The sequence below is a fragment of the Epinephelus moara genome, chromosome 22, assembly GCF_006386435.1.
Source record: "Epinephelus moara isolate mb chromosome 22, YSFRI_EMoa_1.0, whole genome shotgun sequence".
NCBI classification, from domain to species: Eukaryota; Metazoa; Chordata; class Actinopteri; order Perciformes; family Serranidae; genus Epinephelus; species Epinephelus moara.
In genome coordinates, this window is record NC_065527.1 from 13,169,067 (window position 1) to 13,180,944 (window position 11,878).

General features: G+C 45.3%; 3 protein-coding genes and 1 pseudogene across 3 annotated transcripts in view; all 4 read left to right on the plus strand.

The window, feature by feature from the left end:
* LOC126384231 (biotinidase-like) overlaps positions 1-258 on the plus strand; it is a 3,093-nt gene extending 2,835 nt beyond the window's left edge. Inside the window, exon 7 of the mRNA XM_050035194.1 lies at positions 225-258. Coding sequence (XP_049891151.1) covers positions 225-258 — 34 coding nt within the window. The remainder of the gene's footprint in view (positions 1-224) is intronic.
* A 271-nt stretch (positions 259-529) lies between these two features.
* On the plus strand, positions 530-3,165 carry LOC126384032 (biotinidase-like). The gene is made up of 6 exons (XM_050034858.1): positions 530-830; positions 1,370-1,519; positions 1,651-1,802; positions 1,912-2,089; positions 2,166-2,717; positions 2,796-3,165. The coding sequence occupies exons 1-6, from the start codon at positions 618-620 to the stop codon at positions 3,066-3,068; spliced, it is 1,518 nt and encodes a 505-aa protein (XP_049890815.1). The 5' UTR covers positions 530-617; the 3' UTR covers positions 3,069-3,165.
* Positions 3,166-3,310: 145 nt separating this feature from the next.
* On the plus strand, positions 3,311-7,328 carry LOC126384028 (biotinidase-like). Its single transcript, XM_050034854.1, has 6 exons — positions 3,311-4,865; positions 5,389-5,538; positions 5,670-5,821; positions 5,920-6,103; positions 6,180-6,779; positions 6,858-7,328. Exons 1-6 carry the CDS (start codon positions 4,653-4,655, stop codon positions 7,128-7,130), a joined length of 1,572 nt encoding a protein of 523 aa, XP_049890811.1. The 5' UTR covers positions 3,311-4,652; the 3' UTR covers positions 7,131-7,328.
* Positions 7,329-9,095: 1,767 nt separating this feature from the next.
* LOC126384232 (biotinidase-like) overlaps positions 9,096-11,878 on the plus strand; it is a 3,887-nt pseudogene continuing 1,104 nt past the window's right edge.

An 11,878-nucleotide genomic window follows, 5' to 3' on the forward strand; every position in this document is an offset into this window, starting at 1 on the left:
GTCAAAGTGAGAGTCAACACCCTCAATCTTAGGCCATATTTTTCTGCTGAAAAATGGTGGATCTCTCTCTCTGGGTTGGGAGTGAGTTACCACCCTAAGTGAAGGAGTTAAACTAACTCGGGGTCTTGTTCATGAGTGAGGGTAAAATAAGCAGAATTCCAGATATGAGGTATTATACCAGTGGAGATGGAAATATAAAATATGTGTCTTATTTATTTGCTCAGTGATAAATGTGGTGGAACGCTGATAATGATCTAAGCAAAATGCAAATCCTTTTTCTGAACTGCATCATCATTCAAACTGTGAGTGTACCTGAGCAGAATATGGGTGCATGACAGCCACCCATCCACACAGAAATTTTGTAATCCTATCAACACACACAAATAACCCGCACAGATAAAAAAGTGGATGCAGCCAGAATTGTATCAGAATTTAGTTTTACGTCCCTCCCTGAAGCTAAAGTAGAAAAATAAGTCCCTCCCCACCAGTGCCTAAAAATTAATTTGCTGTACCTCCCTCGTTTCGCCCCTTCTTATAACAAACAGAACAAACAATCCCCAACATTAACTGGTCTGTCGGGTTTACAACATTTGTGTCCACACTGAAAGACTGGAACAATGTTTTGGGTTGTTGTTGTGAGTTTTTTTTTAATGTCAGTCATTGCTCATACTGGGCCTGTCATGAATTCCTCCTATGTTGCTGCTGTGTATGAGCACAACTTAATCCTGAACCCGGACCCTCGTGTCCCCCTGTCCCGCACTGCAGCCCTGCAGCATATGCAGAAAAACCTGGATATCTACGAGGAGCAGGCAGCCCGGGCTGCTCAGCAGGTATGGTCAGGTTCGGAGTTATTTATTATTTCGTTTCTTACTGCTCATTTCTGTGAGACCGACAAACTTATTACAGTATAATCCTACATTTCACAACTCCTGTTAATTTTTAACTCAAACTCTTCATTGGACTGATCCTTGGACCCCTTTGGCAGAAGTCTCAGACACCACTGCTGTTGTCACTTGCCATCAATTGCACAATATTTAACAGTAAACTGAGCTTGAATCATAATCACAGACCACTAAATTTAAGAATCAGTTACTGTTTGATAAGTGACATATGTCAGTAAAAAACACAGTCAGGATATTAGCAGTAAAGAAATCCATCCCAAGCTTGTGATGGCAGGGTGCTTATGAGGGTGGGCATATATTACTGCAAACGAATCAGTGTTCCCAAGTTAACTTGGTAACCAGGAGTGCTTGTTTTTCTCTTTGTTCTCACATAAAGAAGCACATTTAATGTCACACACTTCATGACTACAGTAGAGTAATGAAGATTGTCTCATCTCTGTACTCTGTCCTCATCTTCCCTCAATCAGGGAGCCCAGATCCTGGTGTTTCCAGAAGACGGTATTCATGGTTTCAACTACAGCCGTTCGTCCATCTCTGGCTACTTAGAAACCATTCCTGACCCCCAGCAGGAGAGCTGGAACCCCTGCACAGAGCCGGGCAAATACAACAACACTGAGGTGCACAATCACACTTCTAGATTTAAAGTTGTTATTGAACAGGCACTCTGACATGTGATATACTGACATGAAGACACCACTATGCTGCTCAGAGCCTTCACTCATGCAACACCAGTCTGTGAATTCTACAGGTTCTCCAGCGGTTGAGCTGTATGGCCCGTCGTTACAACCTCTATGTGGTGGCCAACATGGCCGACCTGCAGCCCTGCCCCCTGAAGACTGACCCCTCCTCCTCCTGTCCCCCTGATGGACGCTGGCAGTTCAACACCAACGTGGTTTTCAGGTGCAGTGTAGACCTTAAAATAGAAATAGTGTAGCTGAAGTCAGGCAAGAACACCAATAAATAATTTCCTAGTCTGTGTGAACTGTTAACAGAACCTATTGTCTTACAGCTCAGATGGCCTGCTGGTGGCGCGCTACCATAAACACAACCTCTACTTTGAGGAATCCTTTGACACACCGCCTCAACCTGAGATCATAACGTTTGATACACCTTTTGCTGGAAGGTTTGGCCTCATGACCTGTTTTGACATCCTGTTCCATGATCCCACAATTGCCCTGGTGGAGAAGGTAAAAAAATTCTGTACAAAGTTGTACATTCCTGTGTTTGGTCTTCTCTTGTCCTGACACTGGCCTCTCCTTTTAGGGTGTGCGTCAGCTGATCTTTCCAACAGCCTGGATGAATGCACTCCCCCTACTGGACTCTGTCCAATTCCAGCGGGCGTTCAGCTTGGGTGCCAATGTCACCCTGCTAGCGGCCAACCTGCGTAACAACCGAATGAACATGAGGGGAAGTGGCATCTACACCCCCTTCTCTGCCACTTACTACCACGCCCAGAAAGGAGACCCAGAGGAGGGCAGGCTGCTGGTGGCCAGGGTGCCAGTGTTAGACCCAATGTGGGTGGGGTGGAGTGGGACCACTGGGGAGGGGGTAGTTAGTAGTCAGTCCACATCATCTGCATCTCCTCCAACTGAAACTGCTCCATCAGTTCCTCCCTCCTCCACCACCTCCATCTCATCCATTCTGTATGAGCCAATTGTCTTCTTAAACCAGACAGAGGGTGAAGTGAATGTCTGTCATGGCAGCTTTTGCTGTCACCTGCAGTACCGGAGATATCCACAGGTTGGCAGTGAAGAGATCTACGCATTTGGAGCATTTGCTGGAACACACACTGATCACAGACGCTGGGCCCTGCAGGTACTATTTCAAGGAATTTTGAATATTCTAAAGGTGATTTTTGAGACTCTTGTCACATGTATCATATCTGTGTTGCAGGTGTGTACACTGGTCCGCTGTGCAGGGTTGGACATCAGTTCCTGTGCAGAGGGAGTGGAAGAGGCTGAATCTAAAATGGACTTCACGTTGAAGGGGAAGTTTGGGACCAGATATGTGTACCCATCAGTCTTAGTTAGCAAGCTGGTCCTGGAGCAGCCTGAGCATCTGGAAACAGCTGCAGATGGCACAGTGACCATGAGACACTCGAACATGACTGGTGGGCTGCTCACTGCCTGTCTGTACGGACGAATGTATCACCTGGACAATGAGTGAACTGCTTAGGAATCAATGGGTGTGTCGGGAGAACAATGACAGAGGTGAAAACTGATTTGAAAAAATAAAATGTTCTGACCGAGACTGAAAATGATAATTTAGCTGTTTAACGTTTGTCTTACAATGTATGAAAGAAGTGGACAAAGCCAACTATAGCATACCCTGCTGTTTCATCTATTTTCCTCTCAATGGGATCATAATTTACAAAATGAACATCATGCTGTATTGAAGAAGACTAGAAACTAGCCGTTGAGATCATAAACTCCTCAGGAAAATGTTTACTGAGGTAATTAATCATGTGAGGAGTTGGGTCATTTTCTCATTGACTCCTGTAAAATCTTCTTCATGCAGTCATTGAAGTCGCCCCCTGCTGGCCATTAGAACAAATGCCACTTTAAGGCATTTCTGCATTGGACTCACTTTTCAGACCCAGGAGTCTACGTCCACTTCACATAACTGCACTCTACCTCACTCTACTAAAATACTAAAATAAAAAGGAGAAATCCCCTTGTCAGCACATAAAGCTCCAAAGTGAAGATATAAGCAAGGAAGAGAAAGTCAAAGTCAAACATGTTTGCAGTGGCCATCGGCCTCTGCCAGTGTTGTCCCTTGTCAATGACTCTGTTTGTGATATTCATGGACAGCATCTCAGGAAGCAGCTGGGGGGAGCATGGGGTCTGGTTTGTGGACCTCAGAGTTGCGTCTCTGCTCTTTTCCAGTGATGTGGTTCTGATAGCTTCAACAGCCGTGACCTCCAGCTTGCACTGGGGCGGTTTGCTGACGAATGTGAAGCTGTCTGGATGAGAGTCACTACCTACAAGTCTTGGGCCATGTTTTTCTGTCCTGCAGTCCCATCTTTTGAAATTCAAACCTTTTGAAGTTTGCTACTCAGGGGTATGGCTGTATTCTGGGCTTGCAGCAACGATGGGGATGTCACTATCACAGATCTGTGTGGCGGTTTCCTGGATGGTATTACTTTCTTAAGGTTTTGTAGTTCCTGGATGACCCTCCCTCCACCATAAATAACCATATTTTTTTTATATTTACACCAAATGTGGGTGGTATTGGAGCCAATGCAATGAGCAAAGAGCACAGAGTGAGTGAGAGTTGTCACCAAAACAGCTTATTTCTTAAGCAAAATGCACATCCTCCTTACAAATGTATCATCATACAAACTGTGTGTGCACCTTAGCAGAATAAAGATGCACGACAGCCATCTGTCCCACCGCACAAAAACAAACTTTGATAACCCTACACATGACACACACAAACACACACACACACACACATAGCCAGCATTAGTAACGTGCATATTCGTGACAGTTTTCCCAAATAAACCGTAACATATACAACAGTGGCAGCAGCGTCCAGAAAAAATATCAGTAACTTAGCTTTAACTAAGTTTTATGTCCCTCCTCAAAACTATAATAAATAATAGAAGTCCCTCCCCACCAGTGCCTAAAAATTGATTTGACGTACCTCCCTCGTTTCGCCTCTTCTTATAGCAAACAGAACAAACAATCCCCAACATTAACTGGTCTGTCGGGTTTACAACATTTGTGTCCACACTGAAAGACTGGAACAATGTTTTGGGTCATTGTTGTGAGTTTTTCTTTAATGTCAGCCGTTATTCATACTGGGCCTGTCATGACTTCCTCCTATGTTGCTGCTGTGTATGAGCACAACATAATCTTGAACCCGGACCCTCGTGTCCCCCTGTCCCGCTCCGCAGCCCTGCAGCATATGCAGCAAAACCTGGATATCTACGAGGAGCAGGCAGCCCGGGCTGCTCAGCAGGTATGGTCAGGTTCAGAGAGTTTTTTCTTATTTAGTTGATCACTGCATACTTCTGTAGGAGTTAATGTTGAACTTGTCACAGTATTAGAGGGTTTGTCATGTATTTCACAATTGTTGTTGGGTTTGGATTTGTTGTTTGAGTTTTTAACTCAAACTGTTCCTTGGATTGATCTTTGGATCCCTTAAGTAAAGTCTCCAATGTTACTGCCATTGTAACTTGCAATTTGTTGTACAATATTTAACCGTTAGCTGAGCTTTGATCATGACTAGAGACCACTGAATTTAAGAATCAGTGGCTGTTGGATCAGTAACAAAACTCACTAAAAAGCACAGTCAGGATATTATAAATAAAATTCCACGCCTTAAACTTGTGATGGCAGGGTGCTTATATTACCGCAAACAAGTCAGTGTTCCAAAGTAAACTCAATAAAGAAGCAAATTTAAAGTACCACAGTGCCCAACTACAGTAGAGTAATGAAGATTGTCTCATCTCTGTACTCTGTCCTCATCTTCCCTCGATCAGGGAGCCCAGATCCTGGTGTTTCCAGAAGACGGTATTCATGGTTTCGAATTCAGCCGTTCATCCATCTCTGGCTACTTAGAAACCATTCCTGACCCCCAGCAGGAGAGCTGGAACCCCTGCACAGAGCCGGGCAGATACAACAACACTGAGGTGCACAATCACACTTCTAGATTTAAAGTTGTTATTGAACAGGCACTCTGACATGTGATATACTGACATGAAGACACCACTATGCTGCTCAGAGCCTTCACTCATGCAACACCGGTCTGTGAATTCTACAGGTTCTCCAGCGGTTGAGCTGTATGGCCCTGCGTTACAACCTCTATGTGGTGGCCAACATGGCTGACCTGCAGCCCTGCCCCCTGAAGACTGACCCCTCCTCCTCCTGTCCCCCTGATGGACGCTGGCAGTTCAACACCAACGTGGTTTTCAGGTGCAGTGTAGACCTTAAAATAGCTGAAGCGCGGCAAGTACATCTGCACACTGTTTCCTAGTCTGTGTGAACTGTTAACAGACTCTTCTTTAATGCAGCTCAGATGGCCTGCTGGTGGCGCGCTACCATAAATACAACATCTTTCAAAAGTATGAGAAGGCCTTCGATAAGCCACCGCAACCTGAGATCATAACGTTTGATACACCTTTTGCTGGAAGGTTTGGCCTCATGATCTGCTTTGACATGCTGTTCCATGATCCCACAATTATCCTGGTGGAGAAGGTAAAAAATTCTGTACAAAGTTCTACATTCCTGTGTTTGGTCTTCTCGCACACCCTAAAGGTCTCTCTCCTTTTAGGGTGTGCGTCAGCTGATCTTTCCCACAGCCTGGATGAATGCACTCCCCCTACTGGGCTCTGTCCAACACCAGCGGGCGTTCAGCTTGGGTGCCAATGTCACCCTGCTAGCGGCCAACCTGCGTAATAGCCGACGGAACATGAGGGGAAGTGGCATCTACACCCCCTTCTCTGCCACTTACCACTACCCAAAGAAAGGAGAGCCAGAGGAGGGCAGGCTGCTGGTGGCCAGGGTGCCAATGTTAGACCCACTGTGGGTGGGGCGGAGTGGAACCACAGGGGAGGGGGTAGTTAGTAGTCAGTCCACATCATCTACACTTAAAGACTCTGGAAACTGTCACCAAGAGAGCTGCTTAGATTCTCCTCCTCCTGAAACAGCTCCATCAGTTCCTCCCTCCTCCGCCACCTTCGTCTCATCCATGCTGGGTGACCCATTTACGTTTGTCCTCTTAAACCAGACAGAGGGTGAAGTGAACGTCTGTAATGGCACATTTTGTTGTCACCTGCAGTACCGGAGGTTTCCACAGGGCGGCAGTGAAGAGCTCTACGCATTAGGAGCATTTGCTGGAACACACACACTGAACGGACGCTGGGCCGTGCAGGTATGAATGACAATAAGTTTGAATATTTTAAAGCTGCTTTTTGAGACTCTTGTCACATGTATCATATCTGTGTTGCAGGTGTGTGCACTGGTCCGCTGTGCAGGGTTGGACATCAGTTACTGTGGAGAGGGAGTGGAAGAGGCTGAATCTAAAATGGACTTCACGTTGGAGGGAAAGTTTGGGACCAGATATGTGTACCCATCAGTCTTAGCTAGTAAGCTGGTCCTGGAGCAGCCTGAGCATCTGGAAACAGCTGCAGATGGCACAGTGACCATGAGACACTCGAACATGACTGGTGGGCTGCTCACTGCCTGTCTGTACGGACGAATGTATCACCTTGACAATGAGTGAACTCTTTCGGAATCGATGGATGTGGCAGGAGAACAATGACAAATACATTTTAAAAACTGATTTGTAAAAACAATACGGGTTCAGTTGTCACACATTTGTCTTTTGTCATATACACTACTTAAATGTGTGAGTGACAGCTGACAATGTCTTCTATGATAGCTCAAAGAACTCTGAATAAAACCACAATCTGTCCAGGCAGTCCAGTCGGTCTGTGTCATTACTTCCTCACATGTAGATCGCAGTAGCCCAGAATGCAAAAAGGCAGAGGAGTACGCCCTCTCTCACCACGAGATGGAAGCTTTATGAGCTGAAATAGAGAAGCTTAAATTGTTGATGCAGGCTCCACCTACCTTGCTTACCCCTTAGGTAGTTACCTGGGGTTCGCATTAGAATGGGGATGATGTAATGTCATTTGAGGCTTCAAATTCAAAGTTTCAAGGCTGTGAAGGCGTGTTTAGCCCAAGGAAGGATTTAAAAGACTTGGACATACTTTGAGGGTTCTCGGACAACTGCAGACTTGCACCTGTCAGGTGGACGTGCACACAGTTCCCTATGTACTACAACTGAAGGTCCACAAACACATGCATTCAACACATGCACATTTCCTAATCTGCACTTCACTGAATTGGTGGCCGTTATGCACCAAATCGTTGTTCATCAACTGCCAAAAAAAAAAATTAGGAAAGAAAATGGTGACCTCATGATGGCAAGAAGAGCTCCTGTGATTGGTGTTTTTAGCTGAACAACAAGCAAAATGAAAAAGAGACAATGCAACCGCTCGATGAGAGTAGGACCAGGGATGGCGATTACAATACAATGGTGCAACACGTGAGAAGCATTGATGAGAAACATGCACAGTCAGCAGCACAAATTTTGGGCTGCTCATGGACCTCCACTGAGCAGGGGGAGGGATCCTGCCCACTGTGGGTGACACTGTGTGCAGCCCTGGCTAAAGCTGGGGTATTGTGGTGTTTCAATGGACTCTTGCATTCCCACATTTTCAAGTTCCAGCATTCTGAAATTAGTCATTGTACCAGAAGTGTGGCTGCATTCTGGGCGGCAGTCAGGGGGATGGCACTAACAGAGATCTGTGTGGCAGTTTCCTGGACAGCAACTTGCACTTTCTCAAGGTTTTATGGTTCTGTGAACTCCTGAATGACTACCAGTCAGAACCTCTTGGGGCAAGGAGATTGTCAGAGGATGAAGGTGTGCCACCATGTGGTATTCATAGCTTACACGTCACATACATGAGAGCTAGACCTGGGTGGAGCACGATGAGACATGTCATTTTGTTTACAGCCGCTGGCAGTCATTGAGGAACTCACAGAACCACGGTTATACCTGCGTAACTTCTGAAAAGTATCTGAAAATAAGACAAAACTACCTCTGTGAATGTGGACCCAGATTATACAGTAAACACTGTAGTATATTATCATTCACTCTGAAGCTTTGGAACAGATGACCAGTAAGGTGCTCAGGGTCAGAAGCATATATGGTCAGGGTCAAGAAGATATTTATGGCCCAGGGTCAAGGTTTGGTGAAATCCAACAAGAATGACTCTCTGTCGTCTGTTGTGCTTTGTCTCACATTTCACAAACACCACCAGGTCTATATAAAGCAGGGTATTTGGAGCTGTTTTTCAGAGCAGTTCACATTGGCCGAGAACCTCTCCAAGCAATCTAGATGCTTGATAGATGCTGTACTTCTTGTAATAAACCTTTTCTTTATGCAAGCAAGACGGTGTCATCAGAGTCTTCTTCATCACCTTCACATCATCGCTATTTAATAAACAACAACACAACACTATTTCACAAGGGGAGATTCTTATTAACTTTAAACCAAAAAAATCTGCTAAATCGACTCTGTTTACCTCAGCCGAAAGTAGAACCATCAAGGTTTTATTGGGTAGTGTGATCTGGTCTGTCTGGTTTACAACATTTGTGTCTGTCAGGGGAGACTGGAGCGATGTTTTTGGTTGTTGTCGTCAGTTTTTCTTTAATGTTGTCCGTTGGTCAAACAGAACCCATCGTGGACTCTTATGAGACTCGTATGAGCACAACTTAATCCTGAACCCGGAGTCTCGTGTTGCCCTGTCCCGCGCCGCTGCCCTGCAGCATATGCAGAAAAACCTGGATATCTATGAGGAGCAGGCAGCCCGGGCTGCTCAGCAGGTACGGTCAGGTCAGGAGAGAGTTATAGATGTTCAGTTTTTCAGCCAAAAAAATAATCTTGCTTATTGCTCACCGTGGTGACACTGACAGTTAAATTTGTTACAGATTAGAAACTTCCTGCATGTCATGGTTGTTGTTAGTTTATGACTTAAACTTTCACTGTTGTGGTCCTTTAAGTAAAGTCTCAGGTGTCACTGCTGTTGTCACTTGCTCCAAATTGCAGAATATTTAAAAGTTACTACAGCTTGGATCATAACCAGGGACCACTAACTGTTTATGTTTGATCAGTGGCACAACCAAAGTAGGGATGGGTGGATTTAATGTATCACAGTTTATGACGACAGAGGAATGATTAAGCTTGTCTCATCTCTGTACTCTGCCCTCATCTTCCCTCGATCAGGGAGCCCAGATCCTGGTGTTTCCAGAAGACGGTATTCATGGTTACAACTACAGCCGTTCATCCATCTCTGGCTACTTAGAAACCATTCCTGACCCCCAGCAGGAGAGCTGGAACCCCTGCACAGAGCCGGGAAGATACAACAACACTGAGGTGCACAATCACACTTCTAGATTTAAAGTTGTTATTGAACAGGCACTCTGACATGGGATATACTGACATGAAGACACCACTATGCTGCTCAGAGCCTTCATTCATGCAACACCAGTCTGTGAATTCTACAGGTTCTCCAGCGGTTGAGCTGTATGGCCCGTCGTTACAACCTCTATGTGGTGGCCAACATGGCCGACCTGCAGCCCTGCCCCCTGAAGACTGACCCCTCCTCCTCCTGTCCCCCTGATGGACGCTGGCAGTTCAACACCAACGTGGTTTTCAGGTGCAGTGTAGACCTTAAAATAGAAATAGTGTAGCTGAAATCAGGCAAGAACACCAATAAATAATTTCCTAGTCTGTGTGAACTGTTCACAGAATCTTTTTTCTTACAGCTCAGATGGCCTGCTGGTGGCACGCTACTAAATACGATCTCTTCTCTGAGGAATCCTTTGACACACCGCCTCAACCTGAGATCATAACGTTTGATACACCTTTCGCTGGAAGGTTTGGCCTCATGACCTGCTTTGACATCCTGTTCCATGATCCCACAATTATCCTGGTGGAGAAGGTAAAAAATTCTGTACAAAGTTCTACATTCCTGTGTTTGGTCTTCTCGCACACCCTAAAAGTCTCTCTCCTTTTAGGGTGTGCGTCAGCTGGTCTTTCCTACAGCCTGGACGAGTGCACTCCCCCTACTGGACTCTGTCCAATTCCAGCGGGCGTTCAGCTTGGGTGTCACGTTTACATGGACAGTTTAATTCCACTTTTAATCGGAATGAAAGGCCATTCCGATTAAAAGTTGTCATGTAAACGGTCGTTCCGATTGAAAAATGGTCATTCCGATTGAAAGTTAAATCCGATTAAAGGGGGTGGTTTATTCCGTTTGTCATCCCGAATGAAAGAATATTGTGTGCATGTATACACTCATTCCTCTTTAAGTTCATTCAGGTCTTTCTGTGCATGCTCGTTTCCTTGCCCTTCTGGCGCGATGACGTATATAGCACGCATAGCAACGGGCCGCATAGCAACGGGCTGAGATAGAGCAGTCGGACTCATTGCACTCACCGATTTCCGTTCACCGCAGCACGGTCTTCTACCTCCCTTATCCTCCTCAACAGATTAGCAGAACAAGGTTGTTGTCGTACTGCTGCTACAAGAATATAAGCAAAACACGCCCGAAAAAGGCACTAAGAACGTCATCGTCAAGCATCTTGTTATCCGGAGCGAGGACTACAGTTTCTTCCGGTAAACGTAAACACGTAACATCTGTCCCGCCCCCTATCCAATCAGAAACCTTCCCTGCCCCAAACCTTGCGCAGACCTGAATAAAGGCGATTGAACTGATCTCCCATGTAAACCCTCATTCAGAATGAATATTTCCCATGTAAACTACCTGGAAAGACTTTAATTCCGAATGATTTCATTCAGATTTATTTCATTCCGAATGAGAAGCCATCATGTCATAGGCGTTTCTAGCTCATATTTGGGGGTGCTGAACCCAAAATTGATTCCCAGCACCCCTAAAATTTGAGAGATTTTTAAAAAAAATTTTTTTTACTGTATGTCCTTTTTTAACAAGCTAGAAAAGTGTCAAAACCCTACAGTACTTGGTTGAAACGTAACATTTTAACAACAAAAATACAGCAGCACCCCCCCCCCCTTGCCTCAAAAATGGTTTGATCCACCCCATCCCTCCCACCTTTCCCCGACTCGGGCTCTGAGGCTCTATCTGCACAGAGCAATGCGCTGCCTCCCAAAGTGGGTGATATGCAGTAGTGGTGTAAGTACCTGGCTTAAACCAGGATATGTGGCACATTTCTTAACTTCTACCACTCAACACCAACACATTATTATCATTACACATCATTATCATTACCAGTCCTCATTTTTGCTGCATTTAATCGTAGGTCACTGTTTATGTTGTTAGGTAGGAGTTAGCTGACGTTTTTTCTAGCTGCGAAACGTTACAGGTGGTCAGTACCACTGTCCTCTGTTTGAATTGGAATGAGAGAAGCTAGCTGTTGTGT

Bases quoted from the DNA above. Each gene is read 5' to 3' on its own strand.
- LOC126384032 (XM_050034858.1), top strand. From the start codon at position 618: ATGTTTTGGGTTGTTGTTGTGAGTTTTTTTTTAATGTCAGTCATTGCT. The intron at 831-1,369 runs GTATGGTCAGGT...TCCCTCAATCAG, and splicing joins CAGCCCGGGCTGCTCAGCAG to GGAGCCCAGATCCTGGTGTT. The intron at 1,803-1,911 runs GTGCAGTGTAGA...ATTGTCTTACAG, and splicing joins AACACCAACGTGGTTTTCAG to CTCAGATGGCCTGCTGGTGG.
- LOC126384028 (XM_050034854.1), top strand. From the start codon at position 4,653: ATGTTTTGGGTCATTGTTGTGAGTTTTTCTTTAATGTCAGCCGTTATT. The intron at 5,539-5,669 runs GTGCACAATCAC...TGAATTCTACAG, and splicing joins GCAGATACAACAACACTGAG to GTTCTCCAGCGGTTGAGCTG. The intron at 6,780-6,857 runs GTATGAATGACA...TCTGTGTTGCAG, and splicing joins ACGGACGCTGGGCCGTGCAG to GTGTGTGCACTGGTCCGCTG.